The sequence below is a fragment of the Festucalex cinctus genome, chromosome 15 (genome assembly GCF_051991245.1).
Source record: "Festucalex cinctus isolate MCC-2025b chromosome 15, RoL_Fcin_1.0, whole genome shotgun sequence".
Classification (NCBI taxonomy): domain Eukaryota; kingdom Metazoa; phylum Chordata; class Actinopteri; order Syngnathiformes; family Syngnathidae; genus Festucalex; species Festucalex cinctus.
The window spans coordinates 18967249-18989789 of NC_135425.1; the positions used below are offsets into that span (position 1 = coordinate 18967249).

Here is a 22541-nt window from a genome sequence, read left to right on the forward strand (position 1 = left end):
CCCAAGCCTGCATTTCACATCTGCTTTAAGGCTGATTCATGCAGTGCCATGAGAATCTTTTCAATCAGCCGATGAGTCATCACTGTGGGTGCGTGCGTGCCTGTGTGTGCCACTGGATCGACATTGTTGTGTTTCTTCAGATTAGAAGAAGTAGGAAGAGAATTTATTGTGAAATCGGTTTCAAGGGAAGGTGGGGGACTGTTGATATTCCCTCAGAATTAACAATAAAGTTATGTTGATGTGAATCACATGCATCACTTGTATAACAATTGTAAGTTTAATTCTGATTGTGTCAGGTTATATTGAAGTGGAAACCGTCATCTGTAACCTGCGCACAGGCCTGTTTCCTGCATTGCCTAAATTGATATCCGGATGGATGGATAGTATTAGAATATAACTAAGTTTCATCATTATTTATAAACCTGTTGAAAACACTGAGAAAAAGAACTTGTTGCAACATGGCTGATCTCTTATACTTTGCTGCCACCTGCTGGCCGTTTTTTGTAATAACTACCATTGCTGTAAGCGACTTCTTCAGGTCAGAAGCTCCATAAAAGCCTTCTATATGTTCTAGCATAATGAGTTAATGAGTTAATTTTGTTACCCACCCCCACCCCCCTTTTCCAAAGGGATGGATGGGGGTTTAGGTCAGTCACTGGTAGAAGGACAGTCAGCAGCCACATGTCGGTGGTGCACTTTTAGCAGGCCTGCCAACTCACAGTGGAAATCAAAAGCAGGGACTCAGGAAATGGGTGTTGAGTGAGGTCACATCCCAATTACAGCGCATGTGCTTCAGGTCGGGAAAAGCCAGGACATGTACCGTGGGATTAGGAGAATGTGCACATTTCCGTCGGACGCCTCTGGGAGCGTTCTACCTTGTGATGAGCACAGCGCTCGCTCTCTCTCTTTTTGTGGCAGGGGTGTGTGTTAAAGAGGGTTAAAAAGTTGAAGCAGGCATAGTGGGCGGTCAGGAGAATTTTTGGGATGTAGCGGATGAATTCGGGGGGTCGCCGAGGCCTTGGCCCCTGGGGTCAGCTCCCGCTCAGCATCCCCTCTGGGCACACAGAAGAATGGCATGATCAAACCAGAGGAGTGAGGATTGAGTCTTTCTCCTCCTCCTCCTCCTCCAACACTTTGGCTCAGTCCCTGCCGAGGAACCTGCCAGGGGCACATCTACAGGAGAGAGTTTTTTTTGTTTTGTTTTTGTTCGATAAAACCACTGACATGAGAGCGTAACGGCAAGTGACAACACGCCTTTTCGGAATATCCTGTCTTATCGTTCCTGCCCAACTTCCTGAAGACTTAAAATGTACGCATGCCTTTATTTTCTTCATCTTTTCTCGCTCATTTTGCATGGACTGGATTTACGACACTGGATAATGGATTAGTTCTCAGACTCTGTTTTTTTGGGACTCTTCTGATTCTTCTCTTATCCACACAGGGCCAAAGACATGAAGAACCGTTTGGCTTTCCTGCGGCGGAGGAACGAATCTCCGGGAAGCAACCCAGCCGGAAAGTTGGACAAAACCATGAAGTCAGTCAAGTAAGTGGCCACTTCCTATGTGTGGGCGTGTGAGCCACCTTTCCGGGTCTAGGCTTGACTCCTGATGGCCGTCATGGAAAGGTAGATGTGTGCGCAGTTGAATGAGAGGCATTTGATACGTACTGGCATTGTTTTGATTTATAACTCAAGCTTATGATGAACATATTGTTGTATGCATACGCAAAATATGACTTAAGTATTCAAACAATGTTGCTTCATTTGTAAGGAATTTGGGAACAGGGCTGATGGAGTGTGGGTGGGTTGCAAGCTAAATTCTCAATTTACAGTCCCCACATTTGACAGTGAAAATTCCTTCTCGTGAGACGATTGAGAGAGTAGTAAGCCATTAGTGGTACATTGGGAGCAGTTGGGGGTAATCGAACTTGGGACCCTTGAGGTCAGTCTTTATTCTTTAAGATTTTACCCTATAGTAATAAAATAAATGCAGAATTTATTTTGGCTGCATGGCAATTAAAGTCAATTAAAATAAAATGAAGACGTGCAGATATAATTAAATAAAAAATACACATTAATATTCATTTCTATTTTAAAAAGTAATTTAATACATTTGACCCTTATTCAGAATTTTACTCACCATGTGTAAGGGCACATTAAATACGTCTATCTATCTGTCTCTCTAACTCTAACAGATTAACGGCAGATCATTTAAACCAGGGGTGTCAAACTCATATTAGTTCAGGGGCCACAACAAGTTAAATATATTACCAAGGGGGCCGGATTGGTAAAATCACTATATATAATAATAATAATAATAATAATAATAAAAATGCTGTCAATTATACGCAGATTTTCGGTATTTGTGGCCAGCCCTAAATTGTTGGACGCAACTGTAAATATATTGTCCCAAAAAAATAACACAAATGCAAAATGGAACGCAGCAACACTGAGTTCCGGGCGTGTTATATCTGCCTATTTTGCATATACCTGTATATTGTTCACAGAATGCATAAATGACGTTATATGGACGTTATTCCTTGTCATACGTGTAGTTGAATGTGTGTCTTATTCAGCACGTTTGTGTTTGATTTGTTTGTTTATATTTTTATTTTTATTTTTAAACAAACTTCCAGAGCAATTCTGTGTACAAGTTGCTTTGCTCATCTGAGGATTGCTTGTGAATTTAAGACTTTATATGCTTTGACTGTGGCTGGCTGATTAATTGGTCCAACATTACTCCTTTTATTTATTTATTTATTTATTTATTTATTTATTTATTTATTTATTTATTTTTAATCGTCTCGCGGGCCAGATTAAACCCCTTTGCGGGCCTTATCCGGCCCGCGGGCCGTATGTTTGACACCCCTGATTTAAACTGTCATACATGTTCCAAACTTAAACCCTTAAATTTTCTTAAAAATGACATTTCATCATCTATCCGCCATTCAAAAGTCATAAAATGATGCATAGGATTGTGTCAAACAATACTTATTTTACCAAAACTCCAAGTTATTTTATAAAGCCATTAACTTATCATGAAGGTTGTTAAAGTTAAAGCTGCATTTCACATTGTTCCAGACACAAGTAGCATGTAAATACCACATCATTATAAGACAGATTGTCTGACGAGTTCAAAGATAAGCTGCATGCCTCCCTATGCAGTGAAAAGAGCGTGAAAGGCAGTGTCTTGTGGTGGAGGTTGGAGGCAGATTCTCTTGAGGGAGGAGGCTGCTCAAACCAAAATATCCCCCCATTGGCTATTCCAAGCCCCTCCTCTCCCGCCTCCCCGACTTCCATTCACTGGGATTATAAAAGCCTCACCCCGGTGGAGTCAAGCAGACATACTCATGGCTCTCGTTGCTCTCGCCACTCATAAGCCCGAAACCAGCCAGTAAGAGCATTACGATTCGGACTAGAGTGACCAGGAAGGAAAGGACGGAAGCGGCATTTTGGCTCAATCGTGTGGCACAGGGCTTCTAGCGAATGGGTCACACCATGAGAAATCTGGCAGAGATGGGCTTACTCAAGAACCGCTCTGCTTTTATCTGCAGGCCCACCCCGGAGGATGCGCTCAAGTGGGGGGACTCGCTTGACAAGCTGCTGGGGCACAAATGTAAGTGACTTGAATTCGTTTCTCTTGGACTTTGCTGTCGCTTCATGCATGTGGTTGGGTACATACTCTTAGGGGGAAATCAGAAGCATGCATCATCAACACAAGTAGAAAGCAAGTTAATTGCCGATGCACCACAAAGAAACCCATGATGAGTCTTACTTGTGTTCCCCAACCGCCACCTCCTTCAGTCTAATCAAAGCAGAATAGCTGACGTAAATCCATTGCTACATCTGTTGCTCATTCCGCATGTAAATTCCTCTCTTGCGAGGAGTGAGGTAAGACTCCCTCCCTGCCTTGGCTCGTGCTTATCAGCCATGCCGTTCGATCCATGGGAACGGAAAGGGGAAGGCGGGGATGTGTTGGCAGATCCGGCTTCCTGCCATTCTCTCTCGGAGATTCAGCCTTCCTCAAATCATTAACTCAGCTCTGAAAAGTCCACCAGCTGCAATAGGCTCCAGTCCCATTGTTGTAAAACAGCAATGCCTTTGTCCGCGGTAGCCCGTGAGGACAAAGTCAATGAAAACCTACTTTGTCTAAGGTGGGGTTTACTCAAGAATCAGGCGTACTGTTCTGCAAGACCAAGTGCCAGGTCTAAGTGAGTGGAGGACAATGTTTCTATTGGGGATTTTGCTTTTTGGTGTAAGACATTTTAGTATTAAAAACATCAAGTGGTAGGACTGTTCTGCAAGACCCAGGGCCAGGTCCTACCCACGTTGAGGACTTTCCAGCATTTGAGGTCTTACTTTAGGTGTTTTAGAGCACAAAAATATGCTAAATCAAGACTCTGTACTAACCATCTGAAAGACTCTGCAGCTTTTGAGGGGCCACTTTTTGGATTAGGGCTTTCAGTGCCGAAAACACTAACGGTACTACAATTCACCAGGAAAAAGTACAAAACAACGGAAAAGTCATTTACTGCAAAACAACATGTAATTTTACTAGGTGGAAGTACTTTTCTCTAAGAGTAAGGTCTAACATTCCTTGTAGTTTTTTGGTGCCTCACTTTTTGAAGTTATGGAGTTTAGTGCCCAAAACAGGCAAAATCATCAAATAGTTGTTCTGTTGTGGAACACCCACTACCATTTCCTAACAGTGTTGAACACTATGCAGGTTTGGGGGTCTCATTTTAAGGAATTTTAGAACATCTTTCTGCAAGTGTGAGTTCTGTAGCTAGGAAGACTGCTTTCTTTGTTTACTTTTTGCTTTATTCCAACCACATGACTCAAAACAGCAGATCTATTTTTAGGCTCTCCAACTCCAAGGAGCGTTGTCATGACGCCCCAGTCAACGCTCCCTTTTGTTTATCCTCCTCATCATTGTTCCTCTCTCCCTCCGCTCTCCTTCAGATGGTCTGGCAGCCTTCAGAGCGTTCTTGCGTACCGAGTTCAGCGAGGAGAATCTGGAATTTTGGCTGGCGTGCGAGGAATACAAAAAGATTAAGTCGCAGTCCAAGATGGCCTCCAAAGCTAAGAAGATCTTTGCAGAATACATCGCTATCCAGTCTTGTAAAGAGGTGAGGAAGAATCTTGACGCCATCACAACCTTGATTTTCGGTCTTCTTTATATTAACGTCTCATTTTTTCCTGATCTAGGTGAACCTGGACTCGTACACACGGGATCACACGAAGGACAACTTGCAGAATGTGACGCGGTCCTGCTTTGAGTTGGCGCAAAGGCGGATATACGGGCTGATGGAGAAAGACTCATACCCCCGCTTCCTGCGCTCAGAACTCTACTTGGACTTGATCAACCAAAAAAAGGCCAGCTCCACTTCGACGTCCTCTTCATCATAAGAGGCAAAACGATTCTCCCCAGAGGAGAGAGCGTGTTTGGGATGCCAAGTTTCCTCGTATTGCCTTTTTTTTTTTAAGTTCTGTCTATCATCCAGTTTGCTATAACATCTTTTGTTTTGGGGTGGAAAGCTAACAGCACTGCAAAGGAATGTAGTTTACTCATCAAGTGGATGGACTGTTTGCTAAAAACAAAATGAAAAAGCCTCTAATTGAGGGCAGAAGCTGGGTGCTTGTCAAATCACTGTCTTGTAAGAAAGAAGAATTAAGGACGGGGTTTCAAAAAAAAAAAAAAAACTGCAGACACGAAGACAGTCCGGTACTGTTTGTCACTTTTTATTTGCTTGTATTGTAGTCCTTTTGCTTCCTCAACGACGTCCACGGTAAACCACATACGAACTGTTGGTACGACAAAATCGCCCATCTTTGTGTCCTCAACATCCTGAAGAGAATTGTAGCTCTGTTTCAGGATCATTTGCGACCCTTCTGAATGACTGTGACACGGATGGACGAAGAATGCAATGGATGGACTTTCTTTAAGACTTGAATAGACGTATTGACAACAAGAACAAAAGGACTTGGAAATGAGAGGAGAAGCCAAATGCCATTTTCCACGTAGCTGATAAACAAGGAAGCATCTCTCAGGACATGATTTAAATTTTTCCGACCGTCTCCCAACTTGCACTCCTTTACTTATACTGAGCAATACACAAGTAACTTGGAAAACTTCACTTTGCCTATCTATTTAGAGTAAACGATAACTGGCTGGACACCTCCAAAAGCACTCAGCTCAAAGCTTTCCTCTTGACCACCAAACAGGTCCAATGCTGTCCTGAATTTAAGTGCAATATTTTTATTTTTCATGTTTTATTATATTATTATAATTATTATTATTATTGTTATTATTATTATTATTGGTTTGTTCATTTATTTAGATTTTTGGGATGGGGAGACAAGCGGCTTTAGCTCTCAATTAACTTTATATGTTAGGAGAGAAAAATTAGAGCTCTAAGTTTTACTTAACAGTGAAAACTCTCAACAAACCAATAAGTTGTTTCATGGATTTAAAGCAAGTAATGATTTTAACTGTGTGTTTGACCCCCGGCAGCGGGCCGCCGGGAACATTATGGTTGTACATATAATTGTTTAAGAAAACTGTGTGATAAAAGAAGCAAAAAATTAAAGTGACAGGAGGTTCCCACAGGTTGTGAAGGTGGGATTCAGCTGTATTTATGTAAATATAAGAGACTCCAAACTATAAGATGACATGTAATGCTGATGAATAACAAAATAGATGATGAGCAAGAACAGGGCACCATGTCTGCCCTCTCTCTCTCTCTCTCTCTCTCTCTCTCTCTTTCTCTCTCTCTCTCTCTCTCACATACATAACACTGCTTGTAAGAAGTTTTCTGAATACATTTGATCATTTTCACTGTTTACAAGTCAAAAATGCATCTTCTGTGATATCAAGTGAAAACAGTAGATTGCATCTGGTGTCAATGCTAATTATAAATAAAAGAATCAGCTGAACAAGTCGACCTGTGTTGTCCCTACTCTCTGCACTATTTTTTGTTTGTTTTTTACAATAGATGTCCTCTAACATTTACAAACAACAGCAACTACAAAAACAACAGTATCTCATTTAAGGCAGGTTAATATCAAGATAAACAACCAAAACATATTATTTTATCCTTGAACTTTATAAACAATTATGTCAAATAGTCAAGACCATTGGCACGATTAGCAAGGTTGTGGCTCTAACAAGCTTAACTTTAAAATAAAATAGAATGAACTACATCTATAGGCCTATTGTCTTACTATTGTATTTGACCATATTTCAAAATGGACCTTTGATATCTTAGCCACTATCCATATTGCGCTTTGGTTTTGACTATCGAACACGTGTCAAGATCCGGTCCTCGAGGGCCAAAGCACTGCATGTTTTCTAGGCTTCTCTACTCCAACGCACCTGATTCAATGATCAGGATAATTATCAGGCTCCTGCAGAGCTTGCTGATGAGCTTAAATATGAATCAGCTGAGTTGAAAATGGGAGGCCTCGAAAACCTGGAGGGCTGTGGCCCTCGAGGGATTCAGTTTGACACCACTGCTCTAGAAAGTTGGGTAGTTAAACATTTAGCAATGACATGAGTTAGTATAGCTAGATGACTACTCAGTTCTTAAAATCTAACTTCCTACACAATAGTAGCCATCAAAATGGTATGATGTAGTGTCACTTCCCCACCCCAAAGTAGATGAACTACCAAGCAGGTGAGGATTGTGAGCAGGCTTCTCCAGGGCTTGCTGATGAGCTGTCATTGGAATCACCTGCGTTGGGAATAGTGAGACATGGAAAACAGGCTGGATAGTTGTTCCCCGAGGACCAAGTTTGGGAAACAAGCGAGTCACCACACAGAGCTCAACCTACACTTCTGATGCGGAACTCCAAATTCAAAGGTGAGTTCTCGTGCACACTTCCTGGTTTGAAGTCGGAAATGTGCGACTTCCCACCTTCCTCTTGTGCAACAAATGCAACATTAGACCGCCATTTTGACTTGTGATGAAATTGTGATGTGAGCACAGAATTGTCAATGGCCCCATTAGAAATCTGTGTAGGCCCAGTTAGGCGATGACATTTACATTTTGAAATAAAATTTTTAAAACTCAAACGAGATTGGAAAATTTATAAAATAGTGTTAATTGATTACAGTTTTACGAGAAAATAACCTTATTTTGATGTACTAGTGTATTATTATTTTTTTTTTAATATACAGATCGTGACCACTAACATGGCGGCAAAAAAAAAAAGTGCATGTGTGCAAATTGCAAAGTGTGACTTTTCTTCACAAAATATATGAGTTGTATACAAAAATGTCCTCATTTAATTTGAGATGGATGATGAAGAGTGTGCAAAGCTTCAAAAGTTTGAAAACGTAATTGCACTTTTTGTGACCCGCCAAAGAAGGGCAGTTGGTCGAGACACAAGGGTTGGGGTGTTGTCGGGGTGGGATTAGTGGAAACAGTTGGAGTTGTGTGCGGCCATTGCACGTGTTTGCATGTGTGCGCGTGTTTGTCTGAAAATGAGGGGGTTGATCAGACTGAAGTGGTGCTGTTGGTCTTAATCTCCTTGAGCAGCTGCCATCTGTTTTGACACACTGTTTCTTTTTGGCTCGTTTCCGTCTCACCCTCTCTCGACGCTTTATTTTATTTTTATTTTGTCACACTCGTGAGCAAGGGAAGTCCCTGTGTCAAGATTCTGTTACAGAATCCCTTTTGTCCACATTTCCTTCCTCCCGTTGTCTGTGCAAACTCTATCGCAGGATCTGTCAGTGTTTTGGAAACCGTCATGACTCTTCCCTTTTGTCTTAGACTCTTTTTCCAAATATGGCCACATTGGGGATTCCTCCACTGTCTCTTATCTTACAATGGCCATTGCTCTATGCCATGACTTTGACTTTTAGTATCTTTATTTACAGCTTCTTTCAACGTTGCATAACATTTTATTGTGTTTATCCAGAGAGGAAATCCTCCTTTTAATTTTTATTTATTTTATTTTATTTTTTTTGTCCTTGCTGCTTTGTACTAGCAACCTTGACGGGAACCTTGCGGTAAAAAAAAAAAAAAAAAAAAAAAATAGGTGATGACTTTTATTTAAAGGTACAGGACTTAATATAATATGTCACACAATAAAAGAAGAGTGTAACACAGATCTCAACCAAGGACTAACAATACCAATGTAATGGTAATAAGAGAAGTGCGCATCTCAAATTCAAGGTGCATTATGGGTAGTGGCGTGGTGCATTGTGGGTAGGTGAAACTACCAAACTGTCATTGAAAATGAATTGGATCCAATGGAATCAGCTCTGATAGAAACGTGTCAACCGCTGGAAAGTTGCTGTTTTTTATTTACTGACATCAGGGAAGTTGACTTGCAAGCTTTAAAGTGTACAGTTGCGCAAAGATTGTCTCCGCTCTAATCTCCGACATTCAAATTGATAGGGTAGTTGGTAGCCTCGTTTTTTTCCTCGCGCATGCGCAAACTTAATGCGCACTTCGCTTATAATGAAAACTTTGAAATATTCATCAGCTTTAATGCCATGCTCGTCCGAGTAGGCAAAAGAGATCAGCAACGTGGCATCGGCCATTTGTCTAGGACGCCTGCATGTATTTCCAATTAGCACTCATTTGGACGAAATCTCAAACTGGAGTTTTTTTGTTTGTTTTTTTTTTGTCCCCAAAATGTCTAATTTAATCCAAAATGGCCTACTTCTGTTTGAATTTCACACCTGGGTCCTTGAAACTTTTTCGTGTGCCCTGTCATGATAGGCATAGCCACCAATTTTCACGTCAATCAGTGAAACACCTGCCATGGGATTTTTGTTTTAGAAGTAGGAAGCAAGACTGATTACATTTTGAGGATGATTGTGTTTGGATAAAGTTGAGTTGAGTTTGCGGATTTTTCATCAGGCACGTTGTTGGACCGCTAAAGGACCCAATGAGTAGATTATTGAGTCCGCTCGGCCATTCACGGCAGTATTCGCGGCAGTTACGATGGTGTGCTCCTCCTACACGGTGACGTTAGTGAGGAAGGAAGATAAGAGGCAATATCTGGTGAACTGTGTTACTTATTGGAGCTTGCAAATTGGAACTGAGTCACCATTAAAGCCACATTATTTCCCCTACACTCTTTAGTGATTGTGTGAATGTGGAGCTCCAGCGAATACGTTCTTGATGACGGTTGGCTGTCTTTGACGCAATGGTCCTAAAATATTGGTGACAAACTGCAATTTAGCGATAAAGGAAATGCGGTTAAAATAATGATGATGGAGTGATGGACTGATGATGACAGTCTGATTATTTCAACAAATTATGGAAATCACTTTTTTTTTCTTTTTTTTTTTTCCTCCAAACATCATCATCACAACATTGATCCAAACATCCCCTCTACATAAGTGGTAGAGTCGTGGATTTTTCAGGAGCCTGTGGCATATACTAAAGTACATTTTACAAGGCAAGACTATTTTTAAAAAGAAAAAAAGTTGAGATGGTGATAATAGGAAAGGATGGTGTTGAAAAAATAGGTGCTGCTAACAACTAATAAATTTGTTTATATACTGTAGATCTTTTCTAGAAATGCAAATATACAATGAAATTATTACTATAATTATATAAGACTAAAATAATTTCTCTTCCCTGTGGTGAATAAGGATTATTCAACTTTAGAATCAAAAAAGGTTTATTCCACTTTATGCTTTGTGTCGAGGTCAGATTTATGAAAATATCACATTATTGATCCACAACTAATAGGATAATGTGCTGTTGGCCAACCCAAATTAAATTTGTTGCTTATAACCTTTAACAGAATGTAGCAGTTTATAACATTAACTTGGAAATAAACAATATATATAATTACTTGCATGATTTATTTTACCATAGATTAAATCAGGAAAAAAAATAATTTAAATTGGCCGTTGCATTTTTCTGTATGTGGCCCTCAAACGAAAAAGTTTGGACAAGCTTTCCTGTGAGTGCAGCATGGTGGGAAAGTTGGATGGATTCACCATTTTTCAGGATTGTGAAAAAAGGGTGCATGCAGCTTCAGTATTTCTGAGCAATATTTCTAAGAAACATATCTCGCTTGCCGATGTGTAAATTGGCCGTGCTACAGGTAACATTGATTCATATTTCTCGCCCCTTCGTAAATGCGTCAATCTGTCAACTCGTGGATAAAATGCTGCTAGATTTCCTCAGTCAGGCACGCTGGAGAAAAATTCATCCCGGCTTGACCGAGCTGAGGGGGCTGCAACAACACTGACCGCAGATTTATTGTGGAATATTTTCAACTTGGCACACTCGACTCGGAAAGCAGCGCCGCCAACATTTATTCGCTCGTTTCCATTGCTGGCTCGGAGCACTGCAAGGCTTGTGCGGAAGTCGGCGTGCGTCAAGGGAGCCTTTGACTTTGACATTGCTCTGGGTCGCAAGAGCCGAGATAAAAACATGTTGCAATTTGACATTTAACCCAGAGACATGGAAATGGCCCACAAGAGGATTTGGGGCTGTTTTTACAATCATTCACTCTATTTTTAGCACAGCCAGAGAGAGGGGGACGAAGTAAGAGGCCAGACTCCGTTTTCTTTCCAACCAAACACTTTAAATGATGAATGTTGTTGGTGCTGAGCTTCAATAATGGACTCCCCTAATAGGATTGCAATCAACTGACTTAATCTGATTGTTTTGATAGCCCCAAAAATTCTAAAGAAAATGTTTTGCTGACCAATCTTGCAGTTGAATTCAATAGAATTAACTGCTTTTATGCCCTTACTGTGTGAATTAATATGTTTTGGGTATGACGGCAAAATCCCAAAGGAAGAATACCGTTTTCCATCAATCCTATAAGTGGGAAATGCAAAGACTGTTTCTTTTGATACTTAAGAAGCATTTTTTTTTTTTTTTTTTTTTTTTTTTTTTTTTTTTTTTTTTTTTTTTTTTATGCTGAGTCTACTAAATAAAAAAAATGCCCGCCCCAGTGGTCAAGTTTCTACCCCAGTGCTGTAGGTGGCAATAATGCAAATTACTACTTTGAACGAAATGACTCATCTGTGTACTTGTCGTGTGTATTGTATGTGACTTTTCTCACCCTATTTGTATTCAAAATGTTACCGTGTGAAAATCTGCCATAAAACAGATATTTCATGTCTCATTTTATGCAAATTACTGGAAATTTTGTGCAACTTTAGTCAAGTAATATGAAACACTGCTTCCCAAACTTCTCTTTGTATATGATATATTCAGACTAGACGTATGCCATCCAAATATTTCTACCCTTTCTTAAAGGTTTCTACTTTACCAGCTAATTAGTTCCCCGTCTCACTAGTGAGTCGTTAGCAGACGCTGGCGCGATCAAACGACGTAATGTGTCATCTCAAGGGAGGAAGCGCTTAAACGGAAATGAATCAAGTGCCTACCACGTACATTACAACAATGTTTGACTCATGGTGGATAATATCCTTATTTGCCTTTATGTTGCCGGTGCAGAAGAATGCACAACTAACAAGAAAAGTTAGGGCAACTGGAAGGAATGTACGGAGGATGCAAAAACCCAAGAAATTTGTTTGGTTTCTGTAGCCGTGCTATTCTTGGAATATTGACATATTTCAAAAGAAATAAACTGTGGCTCTTTTACGAGCCACAGTTTCTCTCTAAACAAGTCTTTTTTTTTTTTTTTTTTTTTTTTTTTTTTTTTTTCTTTTTTTTTTTTTTTGAGGCTTACTGCAGGGATGGTCGGAAAAAATGTTGCTCACACGTCGTTTCATATGAATGGCGGCTTGTTTCCAGATGAATGGCCTCTTCGCTTCTGAGCAAAAAAAACAAATGTGTCATCTTCCAAGCAGTAGCATCAATGAGTGAAGCCAACCAGGTTAGCAGGAATAAAACACTTGCCGGTGCTAGGAAGCAGTAAGAGTTTGATTGGTAGACCTTGTAGGAGGCCTGCATTCATTATCCTGGTTTCATTTATTGTCAAGCAAACATCTTCCCAAAATTATTGAGAGGACCAATTCCTTCACCTCACCTTACTTGTTCAGCATCTGCTTCCTCGTGGTTCTGATTATGTTAAGGCTCAATCAAGGAGGACACTCCCACCAGTAGGATTTGGATGCATGTAGGTAGGTTTTTGATTATTTTCTCATTTTCCTTTTTTTTTTTTTTTTTTTTTAATGTAGTAGATGGATAAATATACAAAACACCCAACAAAATAAATAGGAACTATGAGCAGCCCGATGAAATTCAAATAACCATTTTTCAAACATTCACTTATTTGATTTTATTACATTTAAGTGGCAGCATACATTCCATTCTAAATTCCGTACCGAGTTATTGCTTTTGACTTACAGTCACAATATCACAATGTTAGGTAGACCTGCACACTTTTTGTTAATTGCCTATAGTTTAAAAAATAATAATAATAAAAGAAAATCAAATCAGCTCATCAGATTTTAAAGGCGTTCCTAATAAAAAGTGACCGGTGACTGCATGCCATGAAGTTTTGTCTAAATCTCAAAAACATTGCGCAACACTGAGGATTTTTGGATTAAAACAAACAAATGAAAAAGGGAGATATGTATGCCTTTCATTGGACGAAGACTTGCTTTTTAGGTTCTAAACAAATTTGACCATTTATTTGGAGGATTATGTTTACCACTTAAACTACCCACTTTACTAATCAGTAGAGCACATTAAAAACCTTCGCCTTTGCCAAAGATGCCAGCTCATCTCTTTGGTAGACTTTCTTTTTAAATAAATGGGATTTACAGTTTATAAAACATTTTAATTTTGTAGAACTCAAATAAAGGTATTTGTAGTAGATGTTATTCACAATAAATGAAAAATCTTGCCTAATGTCAAGAATAGGCTAAAGTTCACTGATCACCCGACAAGCGTTATAAAAATATATTTTCATTGAACAGACTAATACAGTACTTTTTGGAGAGTTTAAAATGAACATATTTCTAGGAATATGATTGTCACAAAAGTAAAAGTGGCCCGCAGGAGTGATAAAAGAAAAAAGATAAAAAGACATTAAAGCTGCAATTAGCAATGAAGTGGCCCTTGAAACACTTTATTCATAGTGAATCCTCAAGGTAATCATTATTCTTTCAACTACATGTTGCGCTGACATTGGTTTTATAGTCGCCCATCTGTCTACTTTCCTTTGATTGGGGCTCATTTGGATGAATTTCCTGGTAGGCGTCCATCAGTTTTTGGGCAACTTGAACCCTCCAGAAGACCATTCATTCATTTGAAGAATAAGCACAGCGATCCTAAGCTCAGAGGATCTATATAAAAAGCCCCACAACATTTAAACAACTACTTCTCGAATATATGATAATAATGTACACATCTGTATGCTTGTCACATTATATTTTCCTCCAAAAATTAATATAGCCCTCAAAGGACTGACTAAAAATTGAAACAATCCCGACAGGACAGTGTTGCAGTAAATGATTTTCCACCTCAGCTATATATGCTTGAACAATAAATTTCTTTTAAGGCAGAACACATGAGCATGTCTTTCGCATTGGCCCTCTATTAAGCGTGCAAAGTCACGACATGGCCCCAATTGATGTAGACGGATTAGGTGTACCGAGCTTCATCTGCAGGTGTTCGCCACAGCTCTTTGACGGATCCTCTTTTTCCGTTTCCCCGTCACAGCCTCACTGTTACGCAACCGTTTTAACTCTAACCAGACAGTCTTGGCCTTTCTCTTGTTTTCCATTCAGTCACAAATCATTCTAGTATAACATATCTTACTGTGTAGTGTTTGAAGTTCAGGGACATATGTTTTAACAAAAGAGGTGCAGAAATAGTGACAGAAGGAGTACTGCAATAATAATAAAAAAATTAAAAAAAAAAAAAAAAAAGCCACTCGAGGCCAGGGGTATTTTTGTACCTCATTCAACCAGTGAAATAAAACCATCATTATTTCGAATAAACAAAAGTTTGTGAAACTAAATCGATGTGTATGAGATAAATATGGCACAAGTCTCACTCCCAAGTTTGAAGGAAAGAAGAGAAATATTGGCCAGCAAGCTCTGCAGTGTTAAAGTTCCGTCACTAAGTTGGTGCTGAATGGTGGTGAGTAATGCTTCTGCCAGCCAGGGCTTCCTTCAGGATTTGTGAATCATTTGAGCCTGTGCAAGTTAACAGGAAGTAAAACAGATGGAGTGATTTACATGTCCATAGCTTCTTGTAAATTAAAAACTAATTGCATTAACGTGCAGTACTTTGGAGTATAGAATAGGTAGGGGGGATTTTCAAAAAAGAGCTAGGCCTCAGAAGTTGTGCAAAAACTTTGATCTATGTGAGCAAATCTTTGCGAGATGCCTGCAAATCTCACAAAACACCAGCATATCTTGTGGGCCTTCAGATCAGGGATTGACAAAGTGCTTTTGTTTTGCCTTTTCACCCCATTATTTAAATTTTCATTTCAATTTTCATAACAGGTTGGACATTTGCATCCAGTTAGTAGTGCATTTTAAGTTCAGTTTCACCTGAAAACTGAATGACGAACTTATTGTATGAAAAAAAAACAAAAAACAAAAAAAAAACAGTAGCACAGCACTTGCCTCCTGGACACACACTGCACCCTCTCCATGTTTATTAAGTACAAAGTTGCTTTTGCTTTAATACCCAGTGGCCAAGTGTAAGAATGTTCAGCATTATAAAACTGATGATGTTTCAAGTAAACTCAACAAGCCCAAGTCTGCACGTTATTTTTTATTTATTTTTTTAAACCGTGATTTACTATTTTTTTTTCATTTACTTTCTTAGTGGTATGCACAGATTACACCTTGACTCACAAAACAGGTCTAAATTTTGCTACTGATATTGACATTTCCTGTTAAATTTAAGACCACCTACTCTTCTTAGAAAACGTGTTCCTTGAAGGATTGTTGAAAAGCCATTACTGACCAAAGCCAGGAGTGAGTATGAACATATCAGACAGCCAGTACTGTAGAAATGAAAAATACACTTTTGGTACTTAGCCCCACTTATATAATTTGAGAAGAAGGCTCCAGAATAAAGAAGTAAAACTACATAAATATATCTTTAACCCTAAAGAATAATTTTGTATAAAATCCTTATGGGTAAAAGAGAATCACATCTAATAAGTATTCAAAAACAGCCTCAGTGGAATTGTTGCGTTTGCATAGTTAGTGTCTGACATATGAATGAGTCGTTGCCTGTCTCCTATTTGTCATATGAATGGGTGGGTGGGTGGTTGCTGGTCATAGAGGATCCGAAGCTGACACACCAACAGCTGCTCACCAATGGTGTCGGGTCATAAGCTTTGATTGCAGCTGCACCTCGAATTTCTTAATGGCGCATTTATATGCTGCCGGGCATAAATTGATTTGAAACTTCATGTAAAAATGGGACCAAGAAATGATGGGGCTTGGGTGTGCAAGAGGAAGGATGGTGTGAATTATGAAGCAGGACATTTGAATGAAAGGGCCACACGTGCAGATTAGCACCAACTAAGGGAATCATTTATTGTTGTATTAGGGGAAATTAGTAAGGACAACAAATCATATTTGATTCATTACAAAATGTCAAAGACACTAATCCTCATGCTACCCTTACTGATAATGCCAGTCCATGTGGTCCTTCATTCCTAAATTCCACCCAGCAGCACTTGGATGAAATTCCTGGATGGGAAGACACTGAATCAACTTTGTTTTGGGATATCGTACCCAAAGATGGGGCCTCAAAATCAGACACGAGGACAACGGAGACCAAAGCCTCCATCCCGCATGCCTGAGCTCCATAAATTGGAATCATGGAAGCTAGGCTCCACTCCTCTGTCAGGGAGTGGAATTCCAAAATGTGGAATCTTGGAACCGGCAGGTTTCAAACGTGGGCTGAGTGTAATCACCATTGTCTACCAACTCTACCTCCCTAATCAAACTCCTAACCCCGAATCCTGGCCCTAATTCTACCCCTAATATCTCAATAAACACTACAATGACCTTAAAGTTACACTGGTCAGTCTAGTCTTGCCACCTTAATATTCTAATTCCAGCTCTAATCCAACCTAAAGCCCTAACCTTTAATTCTAACCATAACTCGACCCTCAGCCCTTTTTTGGTTCATTTTCTAAGTCAAACCAGGTTAGTAAACCTCCTATCGACCCTCCATCTTCTCAGCTAATCGGTTCCCTGCATTTCCTTGTGTATTACCCGCCTGTATTCCATTGTCACATTAGTTCTGCTTTGTTGGCCGTCTTCCAATTTCCATCAGAGCCGTTCTAGTTCTCCCTTTGTCCTACTTGGAGAGTTTCCGATTTTGTCGTAATTTCATTTGTGTTCTACCAGCTGTGTTGCGTTTTAAGTTATTTTGGGCCCCGCTCTCCGTGCTGCGTCTTTCTGCATTTTGAGTTCACCTGGAGGTTGGGTATCAAACGAATGGCAGGATTGCTTTGAACAAAGATATTAAACAGTTTTCATATACCTAACTAAAGATGGGCTGTAGGTGTAGCAAATGCCCAGTTGCAGAGTTCAGCTCCCCAAGACCTCTTCTGTTATTAGAAGCACTTGTTTGACAAGGGCAGGAACAGAACAAGTGAATATATCATAGTTATAAAAACACCAGGAAGGACTTTTACAAATATATTTAAGTGACTGAATAGACGAGGTCGAGTCTGTTTAGGTAGACTCTGCCCTGCAGCTCCTCGTTATGTTGTTTCCGGTGATGGAATTTTTTTCCGAGAGCACATCACGCGAAGGTATTGTTTCCTTATTGATGACTGGAAAGATTTCTCAACCGGCAACTTCCAAGGTTTATTTTTTTTTCCGATTATCATGTAAGCGTATCATTCGGTGGGTGAAAAAGACACAAATTTGATCAAGGTGTACTTGATTCGAATAGACAGAGGGTGGACTGGGCCTATGCTCCATTGATTGGTTCCACCAAAACAAAAATTGGAAACACATATTTTGGAAGTATTTTTTTATTTGATACAGAATTCAAGTTTATACATGAGCTACTGCTGGCCAAATTTAATTCATCAAATTAAATAACTTGGATTGTACAGATTCTAACTCGTGCACTATTTTTAAAACTAATGTGGAAAAATCCTGTTAATCCAGAACAAGGGCGCTATGGTCCCTCCCCCGACTCCCAATAACGAGGGGGCAGGCATGCGATCCATCTGTGGTCCATCTTTACTTTAGCGTATTTATCATACATTTGTTTTCAATTCGGTTCTGTCCTGGCATTCGGTCACAAAAACCTCCCAGAAAGTCCAGAGAAAGATTGCTGTACAACAATTCACAGTTGTTTATGTTACTTTCCCATTGTGTGGCCTTGGTTGATTGCTGCTCCTTTTTCCATGAAATTGATCAATTGCACACCATCTAGTTCTAAATACTTGTAGATGGATTCAATAACTACTTTTGATTATTTTGTCTCCATGTCTCACAAATTGCTACAGCTTCTTTTCCTCTCAACTTCATACTATTAAAATCAAGTGTTTGTGTGGGCCCACTTCTAGACAAATATAGTATGTTAATTATTTAAAAAATGGTGGAAGTGATTATGGGGTAATCCCTTTTCCAGTTCTGTGGCCTTCGTCAAATTTTGTCTTTTTGAGAATTCACAGTATTTTTTTTATTTTTTTTATGTTAACTGTTTGACCTCATAGGCCAGGGGTGTCCAAACTTTTTCATTTGAGGGCCACATGCAGAAATTCAGAAGGACGCAAGGGCCACATAATGTTATGAATTTAGTCAGTTTTAATTAGTTTTCAGGGTGGTTCTGTTTTTTTAATTAGTTTTGGGTCTTTAATAAATGCTTAGTTTTAGTTTCGTTAGTTTCAGTGTTAGTTTTAGTTTTTTTAATATGTGTTTTACTTATTCTATTTAAAAAAAAAACACCATGGGCGCAACGTCATTATTCCAGTTTATATGAAAATAAATCTACTAAAAATCACCTTTAAAATCATCCCCAAAGGCTCATATATTAAATTAATTACCAAAGACTAAAACGAATGGCATTTTTGCTATAATTATAGTTTTATTTTAGTTAGTATTGTAAACAAAATGTAGTTTCAGTTAGTTTTCTTTTTTTAAAAAGCATCTTGGTTTTTATTTTATTTCGTTAACGAAATTGTTGTTTTTGAATTTTAATTTTTTGATTAGTTTTAGTTAACTAAAATAAACTTTAATAGAACCTGTGTTTTTCGACACCCTCCCTTCTTACTTTGACCATCTCCAAACATTTTTGTTTTTATTTGATTTGAACTGAGTCAAATGCCATTTTTAGCATATGTCGCGGGCCACTAAAAAATGGACGGCGGGCCACAAATGGCCCCCGGGCCGTAGTTTGGACACCCCTGTCATAGGCCCAAAATGTGTCAAGATTAACAAACTTGTATCAAATCCTGCTAAACTCTCACAAGAACAGGTTACATGAGAGTACCATCCCTACCATTTCCAATATTTGTGTGTCCTGTAATTATATTCCATAATTATCCTTTCATTGCAGGGTTTAGGAAAAATGATTGTCGTCATTATTCGTTCGGCTAATTGGACGTGCTGGTAAGTGTGATGCCGATGTTTTGAGAGCAGGACACTCAGGACACAAACAGCTTCTCCCTTTCAGTGCAAATGTCAAGAGCAGAGCGCAGAATCACTTGATGGTGCTAAACCTTAGAGGGGAAAACATCCGGCCCTCACCCACAATTGTGTTACCTAATACTACGCCGCTTAATGTCAGCGTGTACCTGCAGGAAAACAGAAGCATGTTCAAGTCAAGCCAGAGAAGAGTGCGATGGACAAGCAGATCAAACTGTATTACTTTCAAAGTCATTTATCTGAACTGGTGATGACAAAGAGAAATGTCATTCTTTCTAATAATAATTCTTTGTATTTACGTATTAATTTGGTGTGTCTTGAATTTTTCTGTTCAGGCACTTTTTTTTTTTTTTTTTTTTTTCATTGTGCAGCACCGATCAATAAGATTGTCACACTGACCTCATCAGAGACGGAGCCAAGCTTATTTTAGAGCACATAAAACGAGAAACTATTTTCCATCAACTCGTTTGAGATTTAGCATCATTTCCCTTTTCTAATTTTGGTCTTTCTTGACTTCACGCAGTTTCCCTCATGGTCAGTGACTCACTCCTACCATTCCTCTCGGCCTATGACTTTCCATTAGTCGCCTAGCAACCAGGTTTCAATCCCTTTGGACGAGGTTGGGGAAACTCCCCCGTTACCTTTTTTTTCACTCATTAGAAAACAGGAACCATACTGTCTACGTCAGTGTCTTGACAACAAGTGAGTTAACTAAAGGTAGCAGAAGGGAAAATATTAAGACAACTGTACCTAATTGTAATTCACACGTGGAAAGAGTGTTTCAATCAGAGGGGGTTCTTAGTTTAGAAGAGTTTTGTCCTCAAGGTGGAAGCATAACTGGAATTTGTACATACGTAAGTCCGAATGCATCTAACCTCAGTCATATAATTACAGTTCATATTTATATGATAAGAACTTCTAGGTCATATGCATATAGAACAATCAAGTGAAAGTTGCTACACCCTACCACAATTAGGCTTTAGCCACAGGTGCGTCTACTCGGCCGGCTGGTGAGAGCTTGTTGACCTGCCGGTCCAAACGGTGGCAGGGTTTTTACTTTCTGGACCGAGTGTTGACACCACTGATTGGAATAGAAGAAACACATATTCTGTGTCAATAGGTGAGGGGTTTAACGACATGATTCAGTACAGAGCAGTACAGTTCCTGACATTACGGTTGTTTAACTCATTTGCTCCCAATAACGTGTAAATACGTTTTGGTTTTTTGGGTTGTTGTTTTTTTTTTAATGTTTTAAGTGTCCCAAAGACGTATTTATACGGTTTGTTTTTTTTGTTTTTGGGTTTTTTTTTATGCGAGAGCATACAGAAGGCTTTCATGCAGCCTCTCAACTACAAAGAACGGTTGCAGAAATGGTAATTACACAAACGGGCAGCAGGTGGCAGCAGAGCAAATGCAATCAACCAGGGCCATCTCGAAAAAAAGCTAAATTACTTACAATTTTAAACAGATTTGCAAAAACTGATGAAACTTAGCTCTCTTCTAATGCTAATTGCTGCAAAACGGAAACAGATAGAAACATAGTTTTTTGTTGTTGTTTTTTTTCCTGATGAAAGAAGAGACTTTAATCTTTCTTTTGATAGGTTTATAGCAATTGAACACAATATTCTGTGGGCCTTGCAATATCAGTCAAAATCCAGTAAAACAGCCGGGCGCGAACGGGATTGCTTCTGTGAAAATGGTTGTGAGTGAATGAGTTAATAGTTTGGTTGGAATTGTTCTGATTTTCACTTCTTGGCCCTTCTGAGAAATCAGGAGTAATTGTGTCATTTTAGTATGAGCAGCTATGCATGCCACTATAGTATCGTCCTAAAAATTAATTGGCTTGATGCCACCTGACCGTGTAAATTTGTGCTTTTAAAACACAAGGAAACAATAAGAATCTGCCTTTGGCATCATCAGGAAGTGGCTAATCTTTTAGTTGCTTATTGCATCATCGTACTTGTGATGTATTATGAAATAAGAATCGCTTTTTCCCGCTTTCCTCATGACTCCAAATCACTCCCACTTACCAATTACTGAATGGGTGACATAAACGATGTGTAACACATCACAGCGCTTTGAAAACTCAACAATTTTTACACCTCAGTCATTTCAATAATCTGTTAAACTCACTGCCTCTCTGACAACGGTGATGACCTCACACTGAATATTAACCGGAGTGTTGAAATAGATGCTGAAACACTGCTGGAGGCAGCTAAATCATTAAATACATCACATCCTGATGCCAAAACTAAAATGCTACGCTTAAGAGATGTCATACCGTGATATTCAAGAGTGAATAATATGCAGCCTCCAAAAAGTAGATTACATTCCCCTATAGAGGTAATCCTGGATGCCTAGGATGGAAGATGGCATGAGGACCATTGTGCATTTGTTTCAGCACTGTTGTGTAAAATCTCAGCTAGTTTTTATAAGCATACACATTAAAGGTTGTAAGTTGTAACTGTAAAAAAATTATGTATTTTACTAGCAGCAGTGATCCTGTAAAATACTGCATGTTTCCTATAGTATGTTACTGAATTTATAATTTCCAGTGTAGTACTCGAAGTACTGCGTAGTACTATTACATTTTTTATTTTTTTTAATAAAAATATAATAATTTATTTTTACTTACTCTAATTAAGTTTTATTAGATTGTTGTTATTTTTTATATATATATATATATATATAACATTTTTTTGTTTTTTTTAGAATTTCACTATTGTTTTTACTATTGTGATGAAAACGCTGGTAACAGTGACAATAAGCATATATATCGTATGGATGGATGGAGACTATAAGAAAAAATTGCTATGTGTTCACCCTGCTTTAGGTATTCAGCATTTTCAGAAAGCTGCAACATTTACCAAGATGTAAGCACTTTCAAACTCAGTCCGTGTGAATTCCAGCAATCAGCTCTGAAATGTTTATCTCCCTAAAAACGAATCAATCCAAATCTTTCAGGAAATCTGCACGTTATATAACCTCCTGACTGAGTGGATC

The 22541-nt window shown here is 39.0% G+C and overlaps 2 protein-coding genes across 17 annotated transcripts in view; both read left to right on the forward strand.

The window, feature by feature from the left end:
• rgs3a (regulator of G protein signaling 3a) overlaps nt 1–6942 on the forward strand; it is a 132979-nt gene extending 126037 nt beyond the window's left edge. For 11 of the 13 annotated variants that reach the window (XM_077497021.1, XM_077497024.1, XM_077497023.1 and 8 more), the window contains 4 exons: nt 1442–1543; nt 3553–3614; nt 4961–5127; nt 5207–6942. In XM_077497021.1, the coding sequence (XP_077353147.1) occupies nt 1442–1543; nt 3553–3614; nt 4961–5127; nt 5207–5407 (532 nt within the window). In that variant the 3' untranslated portion in view covers nt 5408–6942. Of the gene's footprint in view, nt 1–661; nt 1310–1441; nt 1544–3552; nt 3615–4960; nt 5128–5206 lie in introns of those variants that run through there. The other 2 variants (XM_077497030.1, XM_077497026.1) reach the window with 2 other exon arrangements.
• Nucleotides 6943–7495: 553 nt separating this feature from the next.
• znf618 (zinc finger protein 618) overlaps nt 7496–22541 on the forward strand; it is a 51936-nt gene continuing 36890 nt past the window's right edge. For 3 of the 4 annotated variants that reach the window (XM_077496965.1, XM_077496967.1, XM_077496968.1), the window contains exon 1: nt 7496–7860. The gene's annotated coding sequence lies outside the window, so the exon portion shown is untranslated. The remainder of the gene's footprint in view (nt 7861–22541) is intronic. The other variant, XM_077496971.1, reaches the window with a different exon arrangement.